The 24767-nt window shown below is 35.1% G+C and overlaps 1 protein-coding gene across 2 annotated transcripts in view; it reads right to left on the reverse strand.

The window, feature by feature from the left end:
- The window catches only part of LOC134542424 (zinc finger MYM-type protein 3), a 62862-nt gene that overhangs the window by 33258 nt on the left and 4837 nt on the right, over positions 1 to 24767 (reverse strand). For both annotated transcript variants that reach the window (XM_063386645.1, XM_063386646.1), the window contains exons 2-13: positions 21010 to 22902; positions 20329 to 20439; positions 19892 to 20120; positions 18502 to 18734; positions 16291 to 16489; positions 14829 to 14983; positions 10032 to 10153; positions 7382 to 7491; positions 6070 to 6197; positions 3187 to 3403; positions 2340 to 2518; positions 1270 to 1420 (exon numbers count right to left, since the gene is read on the reverse strand). In XM_063386645.1, the coding sequence (XP_063242715.1) occupies positions 1270 to 1420; positions 2340 to 2518; positions 3187 to 3403; positions 6070 to 6197; positions 7382 to 7491; positions 10032 to 10153; positions 14829 to 14983; positions 16291 to 16489; positions 18502 to 18734; positions 19892 to 20120; positions 20329 to 20439; positions 21010 to 22845 (3670 nt within the window). In that variant the 5' untranslated portion in view covers positions 22846 to 22902. The remainder of the gene's footprint in view (positions 1 to 1269; positions 1421 to 2339; positions 2519 to 3186; positions 3404 to 6069; positions 6198 to 7381; positions 7492 to 10031; positions 10154 to 14828; positions 14984 to 16290; positions 16490 to 18501; positions 18735 to 19891; positions 20121 to 20328; positions 20440 to 21009; positions 22903 to 24767) is intronic.

A 24767-nucleotide genomic window follows, 5' to 3' on the forward strand; every position in this document is an offset into this window, starting at 1 on the left:
ACTCAACAATAACAATAAACAATCCCGGCACAGACATCAAACAGTATTTTTAGCGTAGCGTAACACTTTTGTCTAAATAATTAATACTTCTCTCAAACCTCCGTCTTTCGATGTATCGAATGGTGTTGTGTTGCTCACGTCGCATACTACGTACGGTATAATCTATGGTTGTGCGCGCAACTGTTTGTTAACTTTGTTTTGAGAATTTAGAGGTTAGAAAATACGTTGCGGTGGTATTTGTGTATCTTTGTTCCACTACATTAATCATTTAGCTGGAAATTTATTTACCAGTTTAAGTAAATTTTGGTGTAGTAATGCCACGCTACTAGTAGAATTTATACGTTATAGTGAAAATGGTACTTTAAACTGAAACCGTTTTGCATGGCGAAGATACGATTTTTGGCGGGGACTTAAAAAAAATTCGTTAAGTGAAATATACTTTATAATAAGAAACGTTATTGTACCGGTATTATACTGTACATTTTTATTAAATTACGATTTCTTTTTCAACTAGAACAAACGAACTTCGGTAAGCTATTGAACTTTCGTTTGGCTCGAAATATTTCGCTAAAAACGAACTTCGACAAATGAAATTCTTACCGAAATCGAAAATGAAAGTAGCAAAATTTCGATTTCGGTATCGGTATACCGAACATTCGCACAACCCTACTATAGCGCTCAAAAGAAAACCTACTCCAAAACGCGCGAGAAGCAAGTAAACAGAACATCACTTTCTTTTTTCATTTGTTTTGTACCAACGCGACATTGAAATATCGATTGTAACTTCGTAACAACCAAAAGTTAGTAGTTACGTAAATATCGATTATTGGTACACAATTCAATATATATCGCAAAAGGTCGACCTACATCGTCAAAAATCTATACATTTCGTTGCTTTTCTGCGAATTTTTGGCAAATAAGCAAATTTCGTGAAAAAAAGGTTGTTTCGGCGAAAATTTCGTGATTTTGCGCATTGCGAAAAACATTGACTCTAGATATATGTTATAGAAGAGCAAGAATTTAACAACATAAACAACACAGCACTGTCTCACAGGGCAGTCCCCCCCCCCCCTCCCCCGTCAGCTTTCTGTCGTATACAGCAGCCAGTTACTTTTTACACTTTATGTTTATTGGGTGTTGTATACTCATACATAAAAAAAAAATTCTGATAAGAAAATTTAGCAAGCCACTCCCTTGGAAATTTTCTTAAGAAGGTTTTACTGTAAATATTTTCAGTTGTGCCTTCTTTACCTTATGGATGACACTTACCACCCGCTACTTCGCTGGTGTCGCCGGCGTCGTTACCGCCGTCGTCACTCTCCGAGTCCGACAGCTCCGGCTTCTTCTCCCCAGCGACCATCTCGGCCATCATGAGGAGCTCTGCCTCGAAGGGGTCTGTGGGGATCTTCTCCTGTATTCTCTGCAAACATCACCACGTTTCTGTGAATAACTAGCACTCACCGTACCAACATGGCACACATCATGATCAACACATGAAAACATGCATAAAGGTACGTACAAAAGAGGCTAGGAGCAATGAATCTTAAACGTAATAATTTTGTTCACATGAGTAACAACTGAGGGTAGGATTTAAAATAAGACCCAATATAATAATAATATTAATAATAATAATAGGTACTGCACTAGTTCTTAATAACATTTGAAACTAAGTAAAAACAAATGAACTATAAAAACATGCCAAAACATTTAAATGCATATTAAAATTTAAAAAAAAATTAATCAAATTTTGGAGGTAGAGATAAATATAAATTATGATGGCATAGATAATATACCAGTAAATTTTTGAATTAATGTATTTACTATTATACACTGAAACTAAAATCTCCCTGGGAGCATAAAAAAATCAGATCTTAAAATGGTTTTTAAAATGTAGGAACAGGTGTATTGTGTCACATTTTCGCACATCGACTTCCGTTCCAATGTCATGAACTTGCTCCTACCAAATGCTGTATAGAGAGAGCCAATATGTTTCCACATAAAAAAAAATGGCTTTGTGTAAATGAATATGTAGATTGTCTTAGATTAGGTCAACCCACTATTAGGTACACAAATTATTCAACTTTGTAATAACAAAAAAACTTCTAACTCGAAATAAGTCTTAAGCTATTGAAAGATGACCAATTTGAAGTTGAATAATTTTTGACTGGGTGATGATTATCATTACTTTAAGTGCTACATTACTTTATGTCGACCGTACAAATACAAATACATGGAAGCTCGCAACAGCGTTCCAGTTAAGAACCTGGACAACTAACGTTCATCATAAGTCAGCGCACACCTGCAGATAAAAGGAGAAGCTGTATTAATGTCACACTAACCTTTATCTCCTTCATGATGCCCGGCATGGAATTCCTGGTGGTGGGAATAAAAATGGGGACAGGCACTGGCAACGGGAACGGCACAGGAACAGGGAACGGATTGCTGTACATGTGCATCGGGGCAGGAACATAGATCGGCACTGGCACTGGAATCAGGATGGGCTTGCCTATGCTGTCATCTGCAACACAAACATTCAAGTGTTCCAAATTTAAAAAAAAAAAAAAAAAAAAAAAAAAACAGCTATGGTTCATGAGCTCCTGTGTCATTTAAAAAAAAAAAAAAACATTTAGTGATGCAGAGCTACGTAATCTGAGTATAAACATATGTTATAGCAACCTGAAAAACTCTATTTTAAACAAACACTAATTTAAAAAACTGCCAATCCTGCATTAGGCAACCTACGTGATCGAACCCAAGTGGGGTTGAAATGATTCAACAATTCGCCACAATTTTGTGAGAAAAAGCCAAAAAAATATATACAAAGAAAAGCTGGAAATACATCACGCCATAAAATAGATGATACCACTGGGCCAACTGAAAACCAAGACAATTTTCTCATTACATCCTTTATATCGGAGATTTTGCTTAGTCGAGGTTGCAGCGGTTTACATTAACTCAGTTAATTAACAAAGAACTACACTGAATTTATATATATATATATATATATTTTTTTTCAAATTATATTAATTCTTTACTGTTTCACGTTATTGTTCGGTGGCATGAAGTCTCCCTACTGGGGCTGCATCTACTGAAAGGGTAGCATAGCATTGGGCTACTCTATAGAACAGTTCAGAACAGTTACCACTGAGCAGCAGAGCAGGTTGAGGGAGGGGGGGGGGAACCCACCTGTCTGGGTCTCCTTGCTGAGGGGGTGCGGCCGACAGCCGACGCCCTTGGTGTGCGTGTAGGGCTTGCAGCTGAGCCCCTTGTTGCGCATCTGCTTGGGCGCGGGCGGCTTCACTATGACCTGCTGCTTCACCACGGAGCCGATGGGACTGGGCGCCGGCTGCGTGCCCTTCTGCTGGGCCTGAGCGGGCGCCGCCGGCACCGCGCTGTTGTTGGCCTGATGAACACACGCCGGCTTCAACCCGCGACCGTGCCCTTGCTGCACGCCGTGCCGACTTTTCTTGACGTGACAACGTCTTATGAATCGACGAACGCCGGCCGAAAAATTGTCACGTTCCGCCCGAGCCGAGCGTGCAAGAACCGGCCTACCACCGTGCGAGAAAATCTTCTATAATATCAAACAGGTTGAGGCGGGCTTTTTAACTAATTGTTCGTGATTACATTCAAACAAATTATTTAAATTAAATCTGCAAAAAAAATGTAAAAAATATTTTTAAATTAAAAAAAGTACGCAATTTTTCATCAATGTTTTTTCATGACGTTATCGCGTAAAATTATCGTCCGTAAACCGACTTTACAGACAACCCCCCTATTTTTATTATTTTCTCATAATTACTTTTATTTATGAGCTACTTCCAACATTTTTTACTCGGTACTTCCCTTGCATTTGTTGTTCTGCCACAAATATTATAGACCGATATTCACACGGTGTGATCTCATGGGCATAAAATAGGTGTGCAAGCCTTTGTAGTTATCATGAAGATTCAAACTGCAAACTCCGTCAGAAAACTCCCCTGTTAAAGATATTCTGCGACATTCACATAGCAATGGCATCTGATTGGTAGTTAGGTAATTCACCTAATCGCAAATTAATTTTAACAGATCAGTGAATACACTATCATTTTGTTGGCACATATTTATTGTCAGCTCGCAAAATGAAAACTTATGCCACACTGTTGCAAAACAATATGGTTGTAAAATAACACCAGTGACCTTTGACTAAAGGCAGTTGCATAATGTCACCAAAAAATTTCTTGTTGTTTTGAAATTCCTGTAGACGTAAATGGATAATTCTTGAATTTTCGTAGGAGACCATTGAAATTTGACCAAGCCAATTAGCACATTCCTGCTCTATATTGCTGGCCAGTCACCTGCGATTTAAACTAAGCTAAGAGAACGGTGACATCTCCAATTGTCAAACTATCATTTATCATGGTAAAGCGACGATCTCGCACTTCTTTACCTTTGTTTCTTAATTTCTTTAAAACATAAACTCTCACAACAGACAATCTGTTATTTCACTCCTGTGTACTGTCATTCTTATATCTTTTAGCATTTCAGTTTCTATTTTTTTTTAATAAGTGTTTCCGTCTTTCATCTTCATTTTCAACTAGCAGTTGTTTCCTCATTCAAAAAGTGTCTTTACAAGGTCTACCCATCAATAAAAAATGAAAAATAAACAACTTAAAAAAAAAAATAAAAATACACAAAAGTGATAAGTTCACTAAAAAAGGTTTTATACACAAAAAATAATACTTAATTGTGTTTTTCCATTTATTTTAAATAGGAACTATTTGTTTACTATGTAATATATATATATATATATATATATATATATATATATATATATATATATATATATAGCATTGATTATTTATCGCAAACACACACAACATAAATAAAGACTTAAAGCAATGACGACAGAGCTAATTACCGGACAATGTCTAAAAATCATGTCCATCACTGCGCCGTGCTCCTAACGACAGTTGTTTCCTAACGAGCATTAGAGCTGATTTAAAACCGTCGTTGAGATTTAGTGACTATCAATAACTATTATAGTGTACTTAAGAATTGAAACTTCTTTGGGCGCGATGAGATTAAAAGTTCAACGCCGATATTTCATGCAAATTTTTCATGAAACATATTTGTCACACACACTTTTTTTTTTACTCGGCTGTTTGTTTAACTTCAAAATTATAAAACAATAATTACATAAAAAATAAGTTCTTAATTACACTAAACGGAAAAACAAATATTAATTTGGTGTATATAACATTAATTTTTTGCTTGTTAGTGAACTTATGTTACTTATGTGTATTTTGAAGTTGGTTATTTTTTTTAAAAAAATTGTTTATTATAACCTTGTTTCTCTTTCCTCCATTGTATTTTATATTTTTTACCCATCCCTTTTCCTCGGAGAGAGAAAGAGGCGCCAAGCTACTCTTTGTCAGTTACGTCTATAAAAACTAGCACTCGCATAAAAGGAGCTCTTATAAACACCAGCGTTGGCTGCAGTTTTGTCTCTGTATGTTCAGTTGAAAGCGTGGGAAATCTCACTCAAAAGCAATAATGATTGGGCACAGCTGCATCATGAACACCTGTCAAGTTAGACGCATTACTTGTGTGGGTGCCAGTTCACGGGACATTTACGAAGAAGAGAAGGAGGGATAACAGTCAACATTGCCATATGGCCTCACGCACACACATGCACACACACTCTTGCTCTCTCTCACTCTCTTTCTCTCTACAGCTGGTATATTTTTATATTTTCCTCTCCTCTCCTCATCCTTACAGCACAGCAAACGCGACCGCGACAAGTCATGAGGCAGACACGACACACGTACAATAACTGCGCTGTTCACGGAACTTCACGCGACTGCAGAGATATTTCGATGAAACAATTATTTATACTTACTCTTGGCGTTATATTTATTAAAAACCAAAATAGGTTAGTTATTTACACACATATTCAACCAATCAGTCAAATATTATTTTTTTTAAAACCCAAAATTCGCATATGGGTCACAGAACATATTTTTACGCTCACTAAAAATCAGCACGAAATATGCTACCCATACGCGGGTAAAAGCACTACTAACTAACCTTCATGAGCGAGGGAGACCTAGTGGCGTTGACCCCACTATTGGGTAATGGCGAGGGTTTTCCATTCGTTGTAGCCAGAGACTTAACCGCAGATATGACTGGCAAAGACGTACTGCCCCCAGCTTTTCCTGCAAACAGAAATACTGAGCAGCTGTTGCTTTCACCAAAAAAAAAAAAAAAAAAAAAAAAAAAAAAATTACCTGCTGAACTTAACACTAGACAACTTCCGTAAATGAACACTTACAACAAAATTTGGTAGACATAATTTGCAACAGGTTTCAACATTTCCCAAGGACACCCAGTCTGAGCAATCCCCCGGCCACGCAATGCTCTCTCGTGGTTACACGATTAATATCCCTCAGTTGTGGTTCATACGCGGATATAGACAAAAATGCTTCGACACAGATGGAGAAAAAAATGCTTTAGTAGCGCCATCTTATTTTTAAGATTATCCTTTATTCAAGGTGTATCAGATAGAAAAATACTATCTTCTGTGTTTGGATGCAATGTTTCATGAAGTCCAATAACAGACTGCTATGATCACTTTTAAGGAGCAAGGATGTTGTGTGATTGATGTGAATTATTAACAACGAAAGATGAGTAGGTACCTAACTACAATTCAGCATTTAGAAAAAGGCAAGTACATATAATAATATATCAAAATGTGACATGAACATACCAGAACTCTGTTATGCATTCCTTTATAAAAAAAACAGCAAGAGGTTCATAAGTTCTGATGTTTTCATTGACTAAACAGCTGTCATGAAAGGCTACATATTTGTGCACTACTTCCGTACAGAACTATCCAAACTGAATGACGTTTCATGAAAGACACTTTAGCTTTCCCACAATCGTAAATTAATCTTTATGTTTAGATTTAAATATATGAAAACCATTAATACAATTCATTGAAAAACACACTTGTTACCATGTATAGAGAGTATAAATCACGAAATTTAAGACAGTTAGTAGCTTTATGAGTTTGCACCCTGATGTGATGCTAGAATTCTGATATATATATTAAAAAAATTATTTTAAATTATTTTTTTCTTACTGAACAATTAATATTTTGAAGTAATCTTCATTAAATTGATTGCATCACTGATGTAATTATTCTTGCTGTAGAAAAAAAAATCATGATAACGTGTTGAAAATGTTTTGAAAAAGGAATACTTAAATTTTGTATATACATTTGCATATATTTTTTTATAATTTTTAAGATGAACCGTGATCAGCACCTAGTGCCTGAGCTAATGCTCAGAGACGTGACGACAAGAGGAGGCGGGCTGTTTCGGAGGGTTGCCGGACTGACCTTGGAACTGCATCACACAGCTGTAGTTGCAGAAGTTGCGAATGGACAGGTCCGACATCGTCAAGTGGTACTGTGCAGGGGCCACGGTGCTGCACATATCGCACTTCACCCTGGGGGGAAAAAATGTACACACGCTGCTCACTACCGCGTGGATCCATCCTGTCGACCGATCTGCTTGCACACTCGAGCTTCACGTGGGCTGAATGATACCATCCTAATTTACCACATATTACATTTCAAGGACCCAACAGGACAACTGTCATGGCAACGAACAGATACCAAGGCCCCCCCCCCCCCCGGGTAGGGGGGGGGGGGGAGAAAGGGAAGGGCAAATCACATTTTAATTTACAACTTTTCAAACCATACTGCTAAAAAATATCTAAAGATTGTGAATGTTACTGTACACATAACTCTGAACGTCATCTGTGAATATTGATTTACTTGTAATAAGGCTTCCTACAAATTCTTCTAACAACAGATTTGTAATTGTTGTCCTGTCAGGGTAAACCCAAGCATTAAAATATATATATAAAAACACTCAACTGGACTCTTCCCCCCCCCCCCTTTTCCAAAAGTGACCGGGCCCTGGGGATTTGCCCCCTCCGCCCCTCCCTCTTAAGGGGCCTATTACAATAAATTTAAGTCCACATTCATGGAATGATGTAGCTATTATCAAAATATGTAACCCTATGGTGACAAACATCACACAACTGATATTTTGGGCATATTTTTATTACAAGCCTCTCATTTCCCCAACACTTATAGATATTATCAAGTTGAATTTTGACGCAGATAGTTATGACAAGCACATAGTTCTGAAGTCATACAAGGTAGTCTCTCTCCTGGCAGTATCAAATTCCTGGTTTTCCCATGGTTTATAAAAGTGGTCTCATTAAATCAGGGTTTCCCTCAGATTGACCTGAAATATCCCTGTTCCCCACAACATTTTCCCTTGTGTAATCAGTCTAGCAAAATAACACACACATTACAATTATTCACATTATTATCAATAGCTTTTCAATAAACATACATAACATGCAGAATTAAATTTTTAAAATTTTCCTGCAAAACAATTTGCATCAACACTATACAACCAACACTGCCAGTGTAAAAACGAACTAATATATTTGTTTAATAAAACTTTGAATAAATACATTGTACCTACTTATTTGATTGAGCTTCAAATAATAAGCAGTGGTTTGAAGGCAAATCCCTCATGTTTGATTAATTTGAGTGAAACGGATAAACAGAAAGCCCACATATATGATTAAAATATGTACATAACAGTTTTGAGACATTATGATAATACAGTAAATGAAAAAATTACCAATACTGTCATGTAACTAAGACATTGTCAATTACCCTGTGTTTTCCAAGTTTTTAAAAAACATTTTTTAATTCTTTGAGTTTTTCCCATTTTTCAGACTTTCCCAGTCTCATGGAACCGTGTAAATGTTAAGAACAAATATAAATTAAGTGTGTCGAAATCTTACACTGAAGAACAATATTGTTAACTTGTAATCAAATTATAATAAAGTATTTTTGTCCTGAACTGTGATCTCTGATGCCTGAACTAAACTTTTCACTGAACGACATTCACCGGGCATCGTTCTTCGTCACTAAAGCTGGTACGAGTGATCTAGAAGTCAGTTCCCTTGACTTCCAGCCATGTGGTCAGTGGTTCAATACCAAAGTTTGAAAGCCATCTTCCACAGAGCTGACTGATAAATGGCAAGGATTAATGTTCTCTAAAATAAAATAATAATCAAAAATCTTACTTCTGTTTTGACCAACACTTTTTCATAGGCATCTACTAAAGAAAGGTGTGTAGTTAGGTTCTAGACTGCATATCTACTCTTAGGGCAGGAGACTTGTAAACAGTGTCTATTAAGACTCAGTCTCACTATAATTTATGCCTAAGTCTGGGACATATTTTTAGCAATAACAGAAAAAATACACTACATTGTTAATTAATGCCAGAAAAAGTAATGATCAATGGTGTGGTATATTTAGTGTAGGACTCGAACAGTTTTTCATAAATTTAATTCCTCCAGTATTTTACGTGTCAAATCACGTTTCATTGAATGCAGCATTTTTTAAATGGTGTTTTATCTGTTTGCAGTCATAACTTTGAGTGAATAATGGTTAGGTAGAAACAGTAACAGTGAAAGTGATGTGACAGTTTTGCATGCACAGCTTTCAGTTTTTCAATTAAGCTATTTCCAACTTGCTAGACAAACAGATAATTCCAATGGCTTTCAACAATTCACAGGGTTTCTCCGGCATTTCAAGCCTGACACCAATTAATTCAAGGCTAACTCAAGATTTCCCTTTATGATTAGGTGGCCAACCTGACATATTAAAAATTCTCTAAAAATTGCATAGAGTACTAATAATTTTTTTTTTTTTTAAGTTATGTATGTACATGTGATACACTGTTGAAAATTCTGTGTACATTGAATAGGTTATGTGCACAGCAATTCATAATAGAGTTAAAGGAACATGAGCCCTTTTAATGATGATAAAAACAACTAAGCAAAATCAATTAAAAATCATCACTCTTCAAGCATGACAGAATACACAAACTAATATCCATGATGATTTAATGGGCATCAAGTTGTGCACAAATGTAAGCTGGTAATGCACTTACTTCTTGTTCGAAACAGCACTCATCGAGACAGAATACAACTTCAAGCAACTCAGCGAGCACATCATGAGACACTGTCCAGCAGATGTCACACGTTTTATCATATCAAAGTTATACTTCTTCACCTATCAAAAAACAGAAGCAGGAATACATCATCAGAACATTTCTACTGGACTGTTGAAGCCTGCACACATCAATATCTTCATGTCATACAAAAACTTATTTCAAATCTAATTTACAATAACAATTAATAAAATTAAAAGCAGTTTCCAAATAGGATCAGTATTTATCTAACATTTTATTTGCTCATTGTAGGAAATAACATGGGTGAAAAAGAAACTCAAATTCTATTTTAATAAATAACTATCTAATACAGAATAGAGCTACAACAAATATTATTTATAATACACATTACAAGCAAATTCCTCAGACAGAAATTGTGACAGTTTAATTCAAGTATTGGCACCGTACTGAATACACTATGATAAAAAAAAATGTTTTCCTTACTCTATGGACTACAAATGTTTAGTTGGACTTTAAAATTCAGCACATTGTTGATTTGAGCAAAGCAGTTTTGGAATTTTGTCTTTTAATTTGTACGTTATGTAAATGAAATCTCTTTGGAAAACAGCTGCTCTGTAATGAGGAGGAAAGTTTGTTCTTTTGAACAATGTAGTAGAAGGAATAGCAGAGATAGTCGGATATGTTACAGTCAGTCCTCGTTCATTTTGAGTTGAAAGATGCATAATATGAGTGTGAACAAGATTTTGACTGAAAACCACAACAATACTATAATATACTTGTCGAATCTGCAAAGGATTTATAGTATTTCTCCGAGTAGAGAAACTAATGAAGTTCGTCGGAGTAACTGGTGTTGAAGGGACACTTTACTGCTAGCTCAGTAAGCATCCACAGCAAGAAAGCTACTTGAACTGATTTTTGTGCTACTACACGAGTTGTTTATTTGAAATAGGCAGTGTCCTCAAGAAATGATAGCAATTATCAAGTTCCTACCAAAAATTATTTCACGACCATGAAATTGGTGTCGTCAGCAATCTACAAAATGAACTTTTATGCTTTTGATAGGCTTAGCCATTCAAGAGGCACTATATGTTATGACCAAGTCTCGTGAATACACAGTTTGCTGCAATAAGATTGTGCAGTGTTCTACATGAATATAGAGTGCCACTTTTGCAGCTAATCAAGTTGAAATCATCCCTTGGAATAGTCACCGTGATGATAACTAAATGTCTCGCTGAGCCATTTAGTGAGGAGGACTACAATTACCAGGTTTTGTGATAAATATTATAAGAACAATTCAGGTATTTCAAAGTGTGAAATAACAGAACGTAACGGGTTCTGTTTAATTGTAAGAAAGTGTTAAAATGTACTGATAACATAGTACCCAAAATGTCATGATTACATTAACACCTGGAACCTCATGCTAACAAATGTTTAATTTTTGCATATGCATATGATTTTTGCTTACGTTAGTTTTTACGCTGCAATAAATTTACTATTTGCCAGAGGTTCCTGTAATTGTTAAGAATCTAAATTTATTGTGCTCTATGACTGTGCATAGCTTGGAATAAGTTTTAATTTGTTTTTCTTTACTGGAAGATTGTTTGTTTTAAAAGTAACCAAAAAGATTAGCTAAGTTTTCATATACCTTTGATAAGTTAATAAAGTTTGGAAATATTTTGTTTGTCACCTATCTATATTTAAAAACTGGATAATTTTGTGTAAACGAAGAACACTGTGAATTGTCGATAGTTTGGTGCAGGAATTTGCATCACTGAGTTATATAAGTTTTGTAACTATCAAGATTAGTTTAAATATTAGATAGTGAATCAGACCAAATGGTATTCCTGCATCCTTATGATTGCAATTAGGTAGATTGGTGCCCAATTAATGCCACCAGTCATGAGTAGGAAATTAGTTTTCTTGTAATGTCAATAAAGAAATTTATAAATAAACCTAAAGTAAGTATAGATTAGAACCACCATTGGTGGCATTTTAGAGTTACCAAAAAAAATTTCATAAAAATTATTACATATAATTTTAGATTAAAATAATTCCATAAGGAATTATTTCATAGACTATTAGCTAGTTCCTACAGCGCAGTAATTATAGAGCACCAAACTAATTATTTTTCAATTTTTTTGTTTACTATTTTCATGCTTTGTAAATGACTTGTTTTGAATAGTTCACCTGTGAAATTTGTGAGAGGTCAATAATATTTATTCTGAAAGGCAAAAGTAAACACTAATAAACGTGCATTATTTTCTGTTTCACTTTTGAAACAGCTAATATCGCGAGAGTTCATTCTTCTCTGCTACCGCAGGACACAGATTTGAACAAGAAGTTCAAGTTGACCAATGTGTTCGCACCATCGCCCGCACCACACATGACATCTGAGGGTCACGTGGGCCAATCAGTGATTGGACACTGCGATTGTAGACAGGTCTTTAAGCACCCACTGCCACCAAGGACCCCCTAAAATATTTAGGCTTCACTTTTAGAAAACAACAAACATAAGTAATTTTATTTTTTGGGTTCTTAACTTTTTGTATAAGGCTGAAAAAAAATTTTTTTGGGGGGGGTAGACAGCTACTTTAATGTTTGGGTATTCAGCCACCCATTTCTATTCAGTAGTCATATTTAACTATTATGAAATTTATTAGTGATTGGTGTTTTGCCACATTTTCCCATGTATACTTGTTGGGACTGTTCCGATACCTCCTTTCCCAATATTTTGATTCCCAATGAGGCAATAACCAATACTACCACTGAAACCTAATACTATAATCAACAGTTACAATTACAAGCCACACAATATTAATAAAGAATTGAAAAACTCATGTTATAAATATCATTTCAAAACTATTAAAAATTGTGCATCACTTACCTGGTACTGTGCCTAAGTTGATAATTTTAAAAATTTGCTTTTTAAAAAATATATTTAAAATAACTCAAGGTAGATCAAATAAAAAAACTAAAAATATTATTAAAACTATTATAAACAAACGTAGCAGGTATTTCAAAAAAATCAAAGTCGTGAATATGTTTTTTCTAATACCTCCAATACTAGTGCAGTTACTTGGTATGGGCAGAGGGCTGAATATACTCATATCCAATACCAGCATGGGGTATCGGAACAGCCCTGTTAGTTGGTTAATTTAATACAATTAAAACATAACAGTTAGATAAAAATATAATTTAATTTTGCACATAGTCCGTATGTTGTTTATTAATTTAGACTTAACAGCTCATAGACATAACATTAAAAGTCATAGCACAGCAAGGAAGCAGTCATGACTCCTCATGAGGAAAAAGTCATAGCTTTTTCTGGAGGAATTTAGGAAAACCATGAAAAATTTAAATCAGTATATCTGGAACAGGATTGTTACCCAGGTGCTCCGGTATGCGTGTGTAGCATATATAGACACCACTATGTTTTTTTTTCAACCATCCAGCCCAGATAGTGTAATGATTCATTGATAAACTCAACAAATAAAACATATTTAAAAAAAAAGGGCCCAAATTTATGTATGTGCATTAGAAGTTATACTTACTTGACAAGCAAAACAATTAATATACATAATTTTTAACTTACATACTTTAATTTTTTATGCAAATAATTAATATAAATGAAAAAAATAAAATGACTGGAGTGATTTTATAAGTATGGTTGGTTAAGTGTATATTCAATCTAACTAAAAAATGTAAATAAACACTCAGTAGTCAATATTATTATAAACATGGATGTAAAATAATTTAACTTAGTCAAAGAATTGAGATTAATTCTAATTAATGATGAAAATCAATAAATATGCTGTTAATCTAATTTATTAATTTTAATTATATGTTAAATAATAATGTAATAATTTATAATGCAAATAAATTACACGTACGGGAACATACATCACTTATATAAATACAATTGAAAATACACTCAAAAACATTTAGAAACACAATTTATATCAGAAATATTCACAATAATTGTTTTTAATTATATGAACCAGTATTCAATATCATTCACTAAAGTATATGATTTAAAAACACATATTTTTAATTGAATGTAGCTTTTTTTTTCATGTAAATTTTTGTCCTATAATGCTTACGATCGTAATTTTTTTTTTTCATAATCTGCCTAAGTAGTATAACTTCAAAAAAATAACTTAAACACGGAAATTAATTATTTTCAACAAAAAAAAAAAAAATAGAAACATTTTTAATAATATTTTTTAAAGTTTCCTTCTAAAATGTAAATTAGGAAAGAGATATTTAAATTATTATTTTGGACATTAGTTCCCACTGTCCTCTATGACATGCAGGGCAAACTGGACTGGAATATGTCACCAATAATGATTTAAATCAAACTTCCCGATTGCAAGAATCATTCACAGAAGGTAGGAAAGACCAAACCTTCAACACAATCTCAAACATGATTAACAAATGTTTAACACAAAATAATTAAGTTGCAGACTATGAAAAACCAAAATAAAAACAAAAACTTAGCTGGAGCTTGTAAACAAATTATTAGCCTCACGTAGGAATCAAAGGACATGGTACTGAGCAGAATCTATGAAGGAAACACAACATCTTGATGACCGAGTCTTGGTTTTGTTACCGAGAGTAGTGTCCGAGAACTACGAAACAGTTTGAAATGTATTAAAAATAATAATAATAATAAAGCCATCACTTGGCATGGTGTGTTAGTATTAGAAAAACTCACTGATGATCACTTAAGTAAACCACATCATACAAAACTATAAAAGAATATATACTGCATCTTACCTTGCACCACGTGCAGGGAACAATTTTGCGGTTTGCTAGGATATAAACATTCATACACGTCTTGCAGCAGAAGTTATGAGGTGCATCATCGTAAAATACTGAGAAATTGTCAATCTCTCTCTTGTCAAAGTACTTCTTGCACATGTCGCATTGATCTGTAGGATGGTAATCAAACATACAAATGAGAATCATAAATTAATCAAGAAATTTAAAAAGAAAAAAAAAAGTGTAATTTTCTGTACAGTATATAGAAATTAATGAAAACATCAACAAAACACTCTCAAGTAAAACTTATTATTTTATATTATGCTTAAAGTTTTTATGTTCTGGTACACAAACCCCTCAAAGTTATGTTCTGAAGTAACAAATGATTTTATTCTTAGGGCATCAGCTGAAGAAGCATGGTCAGGAAAGTTTAAGTAATACTTTTTCTTATGGCTGATGGTTAAAGCTGAGCACTTTTGAAAACCCTGCATAAGTTATTCTTTTTGTGAACTATTTACCCTTCTAATGCTTGTTAAAACTAACTCTCTCCAAAACTTAATAAGATGTATCCGAGAGCTGATAATGTAAAACTGTAGGAAACATAAGCATTTTATTGTTGCTATAATTTTCATCTTGAATACTTAAAACCAAAACCAAAAATTTCGAATTGTAACAAAGATTATTTGACTTGTAAAAACATTCAAACATCTATTGTCTGTAATAACACAGAAAAAGAAGGAAGTTTGACAATAGAAAATAGTTGTTAGTTGCATCTAAAGATATATTTTTTATCAACAGTATATTTTCCACATTCTGTATGCTTCCTCCGCAACCATTTTCAGTTAAAAAAAAGTGTCCTGACACACATCACATCAAAAAATTCACATTCCTCAAGAGCATAATGCCTGTAAAACATATCAACTCTTTATCAATCTTATTAAACAATAATCACGAGACTAGATAGGCACTTGGCACACAAAGCAACTGACGGGAAACCCATCCAAGAACTACACAGCTTGCCTCGAAAAGTGGAAGTTAAGACACACTCTTGGTGCAAACAAAACAACTGCGTGCGGAGGAGGGACGTTGCAGCTCAAAGTCTGAACAACAATGACATTATCAACACTACATGCGTTGATAAGTACATCCCTGCAATGACGATCAAGTCTCAACTTTTCTAAATTTCCTATAAACTTAAATTCAGGCAATAGTTCTATTTAATTATATGCAGTTAGGAAATGGAATTTGTGTACAAATTTAATTCCAAAATTGATAATATCAATTTTATTTATTTAGGGTTTACCACTCCACCAACTTAAAAAAAAAAAATATTTCATGGAAATCAGGAGAAATCATCTAAAGAAACCATCCTCACATTTGCCTAAAATGATTTTAGGAAAACATGGATATGGATCTGACCCCAGGTCGTTCAGAATAACGCTACTGCACCACTTCACTGGAGCCAGCTGATGCTGACCTGCACTCAGGCTGTTGACAAACTTGTACGCGGCAAAGCACGGCTCGCTACACAGCATGTTCGTCTTGGACCCCTGCAGCACCTCTATCTTCACGATCTTCTCGTCCTTGCAGACGGCACAGCCAGCCTTCACCGCCGGTAGGGCCTGGTTGTTGCTCATCTGGTTGTACTTCAGCATGCATCCCTGAGTGCAGAAGTCCTGGACCCAACACAAGCACCTCGTCAACTAGGTAGTTCCATCAGCATAGTAAGTGTATCATGTCTTCCTGTCCCTTTTTATAAAAATTACTTAAGGAAGCACCTATACCTAGTTTCAATGTCATCAGCCCATTTCATGACATGGAATGAACTAACCTAACCTTCCAAATGAAAGTTTACCTAGAAGTAGAATCCACTCCAATATTTAACTTTGGATCGGGTAGACATAATTTTATATTACAACTCGAATTCAAAAATATTAGCATAAAGGTTTCTATATGAATGACTAATATACAGTATCAAATATCAAAAATTTTGACTCCCATAATTTGTTAGAAGGCTGAATGAATTGGAGTTTTAAAATCTCGTTGACATTGAGGTCATTACAGAGAAAGAAGCATTGATGAAATGAGTTGATGGGGTAGATGGGAGAACCCTGAGAAAAATCCACTGGCTCAATGCGACGTCGAGGGCATCTACCATTTACAAAAAAAATGTGAGCGAGACATTCAGTACTCGCTAGTCAAGAGCAAACATCTAGCTCTACCATTGGAAACTAACAAATTCATGTGTTCTCATGTTGCAAATAAAGTAATAATATGAGTTACTTGCCTTATTGCAATTCTCGCATAGTTAATAACCTTAGAAAACCACATCGCAATGTGTCGCGCTGTTAAATGCAGTGTGTGATAAATATTTTCTTTTCAAGTACGTACTTTCTCCACCCACTGCTAGAACTCGCTGCCTGATTGTAAACGTTGATTGCCACCCACACGTTCATTTAGCAGCACGAACCAGTAAGAAACAGAAGGAAATATTTAACTATTGTAAACAGCTCCAATAAAAGCAAAAAAGACTTGAAAAATTACTAAACCCTGGCTTTGGAACTATTTTCAAGGAATTTTATTAAAATACAGCCTATCTTGCTTAATTTCACTAAACCGTTCTACTATAAAGTTTCCGCACATCTTAGATGACTATAATATATAAAATAGTATTAACGGATTGTTGTAATATTATCGAGTTATACTTTTTAATACCTATGCAAATTCATGGACATTCATTTCCTAATAAATGTAACTATTTTACTTTTATAGGCCTACCTAGTATATAATAATCAATCCAATGGACTGAACTATGTATTTGCATATTAGTAAAGCAATAAGATAAACAAATGAATGTATTCATATACATTTGCTTAAAGCACAATTTGTATAATCCAGTAATATGTTATTAAAAAAAAAAAATTCATTGACGAGGTTTGAACCAAGTAAAATTTACCCCTTGAGCTATTCAACCACACACTGTACCACTGCGCTGTCAGGATTGCTGAGGTTTGAGGAGACTATGTAATAATAGTGTAATACAAGTTTTATTATGTTATTTAAAACTTGGGACTACTTTTTACTATGACTTTTTTAGTTCACCAAATATATTCCAGGGTAGTTTCACTATCATTGAGTTTCATTTGGCACCCAAATATGTTTGGTATATGTATATCCTAATTTTACATGACTATATAGTCATATGTTGCTACATGTGGGTCTGCCATCTTTGTGACAATTTCTGCTCTTCGACTTATGTTCCATTTTCCCTCAATTACTCCCTTCAAATGCAGTATGCCTAGAGCTAAGATGTTTACACATCAAAAAATGCCTGATTATAAACAACTGGGATTCCTACACAGGTATATTTAGTGGGCAGCTAGTTATCGGACCAATAAAATACTGTGACCCTTAAAATATGTAAAAATTCTATGGCTATTAAATTCAGTGAACACTTATAAGTTAACTATTATAGCAATTATTCACATTATAAGTTACATATATGTATTATATTACAAGATATGATTTAAAAAGGTAAATAAAAATTACCAATGAGGTGTTACTGAATATGGTAAGCTTACAAAATTTCCCCTCCACCCAAACAGACTACTAAAATTTCATGTAAATATTTACAACAGACTACTAAAATGCAGTACTATGGAATGGATGCTGTAGTTAAGTTGCTTACCTTAAACTGTCCCTTTTCCCCGACAGGTGCGAGGAAGCCTTCCGCGCCTCTGGAGATGTCCTTCTGGCAATAGCTGCACACCTTAAGCCCTTTCTTGAACTCTTCAAGGCACGAGCTGCAGCAGAACTGCTTGATGTCGTAGCCGAAGCGCACACAGTACTTGCCCAGGCTGGTCTGCTGTACCGGCCCTTTGCAGTTCGCACAGTGAGAGCCCAACTGCTTCTGATACTTTTCTGGAAAAAACCAAGAAATTATTATACTCTCTCTAAAAAAAAAATTTCCTCATATAACAAACACCATTTATATATATATACACACACACACATTACATACCTGCCAACATTCAAATTAAAAAAATCATGAGGTCCTCGATAAAATTTTTCAGGCCCACAAATACATGTTAGATATAAAAAACAACAAATGAGAATCTTTAAATTTAAGTGACATACCTGTACATATGTTACATGGTCTCTGCTTCAAAATTTATTTCAACAAATTATAGGTTGCAGATTTAATTTAGTTGAACATAATTTAGCGCTGTCGTGTAGTGATCATGCAGGGCCGCAACTATAAAAGATGTAAAATAACATTCTGCTCGAGTACCACTATTATCACTGTTCACAGCAAAATTTAATTTTTATTGGAAGCAATACACTTCACGTGTTCGTTGTGATTTTTTGTAGAGACATGTTTCACAATGTCTCCTCTTCCACTATGCGAGACAGAAAAATCAGCACGGCACACGCTACAAAACGCGAAGTTGCTTCCTTTACGTGACACGAGTATTGATGGAAACTTGTTACTGTAAGCTTTCGTAAAAATTGTTTTGTAACTTTTACAAACAAAATCTTAAGGCCCCGAAAAATCGTGAGGAAACACTATTTTGGTGTGAGGGCGTGAGATGGACCTTAAAATCGTGAGCCTCATGCCAAAATCGTGAGAGTTGGCAGGTCAGTGTGTGTGTATATACACACACACACATACATATATATATATATATATATATATACATATATATATATATATATATATATATATATATATATATATATATATATATATATTTCAAATTACAGGGTACCGAAAGTTTACATTTTGGGTTGTTTGCCTTAGCATATGCAACTGCAGTTGAGTTTAATCACAAATTAATCCAATTGTTGAATCTTATTTACATATAGAGCATGTTTTAAAGCTTGTTTCACTCTAATACAAATAGATTCTGAAGCAAAGAAATGTTACATAATTTAAAAAACTGTATGCGTAACTATAAACTGTAAAAAAAACCTACCCAAGTTTAACTTTTCAAGACTTTGTGAATAGCATCAATAAGCATCTTACTTAACAGAAGAAATGTTAATTAAGTTTGTGAGAAAAATGTATGCACACTGACCTAAACATTCCTCATTACAAAAATCCATTGTTTCCCACGACAGAGTCTTCTCGTTCTGCGGTGTGACGAGAATGCAGCACTGACCACACTTGCGCACTAAGCTACGACCGCTCACTGGTTCCGCTGGCGCGGTGGGTTTCCTCGACTTCTTGAACGCACTAGAGCAAGAGTCTTGGCAAAGGTACTTCAATTTCCCAGAAACATGCACTCGGTACTTGCATGACCGAATCTACAAAACAGAAACCAGGTCCTTTCAATTACTTTTTGGAACATAACGAATTTCAAACACACAGGTATCACTTATATAGTAATATTAATTTCAGCAAAAACCAGTAAATCATTTTATGTTATGATATGCACAACAAGTTATGTGTCCTGACTTTCAATTAATAGTGTATACTACAAATGTAAGATGAATAAAAACCACTCTTACATACCCGACTGCAATTTAAACACATCTGAGGTGCTTCATCTACATTTTCCATAACGTCTGTATCTTCCAGTTCTGTAAATGCTTCATTTGAGTTAGATTCTTCTTGAGCTAGCTCCTACACAGACAGAACTTGAATTTCAAGATGGAGAAATTCAAATGTTATAACCTGCTGACATTCTAAACAAGAATATAAACATATGTACTCTTTAACTTTCTTTCATTACTCCCCATATATTTCCCTACAACCTTCGTGATAACAAGTAACTCATCAACATTGTAAAACTTGTTTGAAAAACAAAACAAACTAACATTTATAGAACATTAATAATTTATTATAAAAATTTTGAATTTAGTAACCTTATAAATATATCAATTGTATTAAAATAAGCCTTTTTATGTTAAATATTTATAAATATAAATATCAAGTATTACAAACTGTTCATTTTAATGCACTATGATTTTACAAAATTCATTACATATTTATTTAAATATTTACGTATGCATTTCTCACTATTTCTTTGATAAATTTTTAAATATTTAAACAGTACTATTAAAAATTTCAGTAAGGGATGCAAGCTACAAATTTGTTAGCAGCCCCTATGGTAGGGTACCTCAACCCACTCAACCATGACATACTACCGTGATTGTAACAGCATGCTCAAAATTCTATAAACAAATATATTACCTTAATTTGAGACTCTGCTTTCTTGGCTGCTTGTCTCTGTGGTCTTGATGGAAAGCGTCTCGGCTCACTGGACCGACCACCAACATGATTAGTTTTATCTGTGGCCCTTGATGTGTCCAGTCTCACTTTGGTCACCACGCTAGTTTTCCGATTCATGGTGACGACTGAAGGAGAGAGCATGCGTACCATCATTGTCGGCATCACTCTCGGTACATCATCAGGAATAATGCAGATTTCCTCATCATCTTTGCTTGACTCAGAGTTCACAGTAGCGACGTCAGAACTTATCAGAGAAGGACTCACTTCCACTTCTATTCTCTCAGCGTTAGAATCTGTCGAAGCCTTCGCAAACTTTTCCGGATGGACACTGTTCTGCCCAATAGCAGATCTTTTCTTATTTTCTTTGGTAGCAGTTTCTACGGTAATGTCAACCGAAGCATCGCTGCTCTCTTTACTATTTGGTGCAGTGTTTGCTACCTGAGAACTGGTCTGTTCTTCTGCTTTATCTTCAATCCCTTTTACAACTTTATTTTGCTCTTGTGAAACAGCTTCTGTTACAACTTTATTTTGCTCTTGTGAAACAGCTTCTACTTGATCTACATCTTCAATTTCCACTGATTTCTCAGTTCCTACAGCCTCTGTTGCTTCACCTGATTCTATTTCTACACTAGTTTCTTTATCTTTGTCTTCTATTACTCCCCGAGCTTCTTCTTGTACTCCAGGATTAACTTCTTTTTCACCATCACATTCTTTTTCAGTCTCACTTGTTTCCATATCCTCATGATCTCCAGCCTTCTCACCGGCAGCAAATGGGTCTTCATCATCACATTCCATTGTATCCAATGATTCTTCAATATTTGGAGCCATTTCTACATCTTCAAGTGCACCAGACTCACCTTCATCTTTCTCCTTCGTAGTCTCTTCTTCCCTCGCACTTGTTTCTGTAGCACCAGCTTGCTGTCCCTCCTCCACCGCCAGTGATGCAGAGCCGCTCTCTTCCTTGTCATCTGTCGCAGAAACTGAGATGTCTTCCAGTTTGTCTTCTGATCCTGCAACGTTTACTGTTGAACTATCACTAGACTTACCTTTTAAATTATCAAGTTCATTTAAACTATCTTCAGATCTACTGATCTGATCATCTTCACAGTCTCGTATGGATTCCCCTACCTGCCCGCCACTTGCACTAGAGGCTTGAAGAGGAACATCATCATTTCTTTCTATGCTATCACACAAATCCCTACTTGCCCCACCCGAAATAACATCTGCTGTTCCCCCCTCAATTTCTGAAGAAGAGTCAAGTTTTTCATCCACCCCACTATGGCTTTCTTCTCTGTTCAATGAGGCATCGTCGCCTGCCTCACCAACGTCTGAAGAGTCTAACTGAACACTTTTTGTTTCCTCTCGGGATTCTACATCCTGCACAGTATCGGCACTCGACACCTCAGAACACGCAGATTTCGCTACGATGCTAACGGCAGTATCTGACGACCCAACTGCACTATTATGAGTCCCTGCTCCCCCTTCTAACTCTTTACCTGCGGGGGAGTCTCGGGGCGGTCCGATGTGAGAATCACTTTCGTCTTTGGCATCCGCCTCCACTTCATTCCCCATCGTAATACTGTCTGTTTCCCCCAGCAAGTCCCTCTCCAACTCCTCAGAAGGAGTAGCAACCCTGCTGGCATCCCCCGGTTTGTCGCTCAGCATCTCCTCCTCCGCATCCACAGCCTCGATCCTGGGGATGTTCTCTGCTGAGCCCCCGCCGCTGTTCTCCAAGCGTGCCAGGTCGTTCTGGCCTCCCGCTGGCAGTGGCATGGCAGACCCCGTTTCCACCTCCATGACCACTTCAGCTCTCCTCACATCTATTTCAAGCGAGACATCATGCCCTCTGACTCACTGAAAGCAAAAAAATACAACAAAAATAATTAAACTGATCTCAAAAGAAGCTTTGTATAGAACAAAGTTACTGGCACACAACACTCAAACTCACACAATTATTACATACACACAACCATAGTACCTATATAATGCATTTTTGATATCCTGATTTTAACTCTGCACATGAAACAATTGTATATACATTGAACTATCAAAAACAATGAGTATGAAATTTACATTCACAATTTAAGATATGCATGCATCAGTTTCGGCAAGAAACAAATTTCTTCAACAATTTCCAAGTTGTTTGCACTATCAGTACAGTTGCATGTTCTCTTTAAAGTTATAATATTTGTTACCTCGATCTTCCCTAAATAAATTATTAGACACATTCCATTATTTGGCTAAAGAACATACAATTCTGCATATGCAGTACAAAATAAACTTTTCATCAATTATACGTAATTTATGATACCTTGAACTACCTGCTGCAGGAACATGACTGCATAAAATTCAAGAGGCAGAATGGCAATAGTTTCTACTTTTAAAAACAGCCAAAGAACAGAGAGAGGAGTGGGGAGGGGGATGTGGGAGGGGAGAAAGAGAGATAAAGAGAGAGGAGTATTAAAAATGGGGGTACGCTGCAGACAGCAAGATCCCCTTGACAACATACGTTACATTCACTTGTTCGTGGCTTTTCTTCTTGAATTTACTTCCCGGATAACATATAATAATATAAATCTTGCATAAGTTTTTTATTACTTAGTTGTTCCTTACATTTTTAATAGGACACTTAACTGGCTATTTAAAAGTTTGATTTAGCAAATACCCTCCAAATTTTATTATGGACATGGACAAAAATTAGGTATTTACAAACTTTGTAAACGATTTATTTTGTCAATGTGATAATTTATAGTTTTAATAGTATTCTATCAACTTAAGCAAGATAAGTTCCAGAAAAAAAAATATTGGCAATGCTACAGATAGTAAATACTAGAATATATATTGCTTATATTTGGGTAAGACAAGTATTGGTTGCCTTCATACATGTTATAAATATTATTTTTCAATCTTTTTTACACACACTTTTTATCAATACGAAACTTTGTGAGTAGTTCTGTACTTCAATCAATAACCTATGAATAACCAATACAATTAGGTAATATAGGTAAATCTAATGTTATTTAATTACCATAAAAATCCATACACATGCCAACACATTACACCAAATTTCAAGCTACACTCAAAAGCCAGGTTTACTGCACAAAAAAACCTGTGCTACTGCAAGAGAGATGCACACTTCACAAAACATTATTCTTTATTTCTATTGCACAGGCAATTCAATATGTATTCATGATTTTGTTTTACAGAGAGTGTATAACACTTTTACTGTACAATATTATTCTCGAAATGCCTATCTACTGATATAAATTCTTATCTCAATAAGAATAATTTTTACTTTCTCATAAAAAGCTGAAAATTTGTGTACATTTTAACTTTGTGCACACATCTGGTTAAAAATGTGTTATTCTATAGTATTTTTTTGTTGCAGAAAGTATAAAAATGCTTTCCTGTGGTGAATTTTTGTACGGAAAATTTGTGAATAAAGAATTTTATTTCATAATTAACTAGTAAAACTTATTTTGTTGCAACAAGCCACTAATATGGTCGTTGAAGTAGACTTCACACTAGCCACTTGGTAACGCTAGGCACCGTTCTTCATTCACACCTTGGAAGAAATGAAGATGTGAATTCGGGAGGAAACCACCGTTATACCCCTCGAAATAAGCCGAAAAGAAAGTTGAAGAGTTCCGAAATCGCCCTCACAATGCATCTCTGCTGATGCCTACCATCTTCCTGATGTGATCTTCAGAACTTTATAA

This window comes from Bacillus rossius, assembly GCF_032445375.1.
Source record: "Bacillus rossius redtenbacheri isolate Brsri chromosome 4 unlocalized genomic scaffold, Brsri_v3 Brsri_v3_scf4_2, whole genome shotgun sequence".
Lineage (NCBI taxonomy): Eukaryota > Metazoa > Arthropoda > Insecta > Phasmatodea > Bacillidae > Bacillus > Bacillus rossius.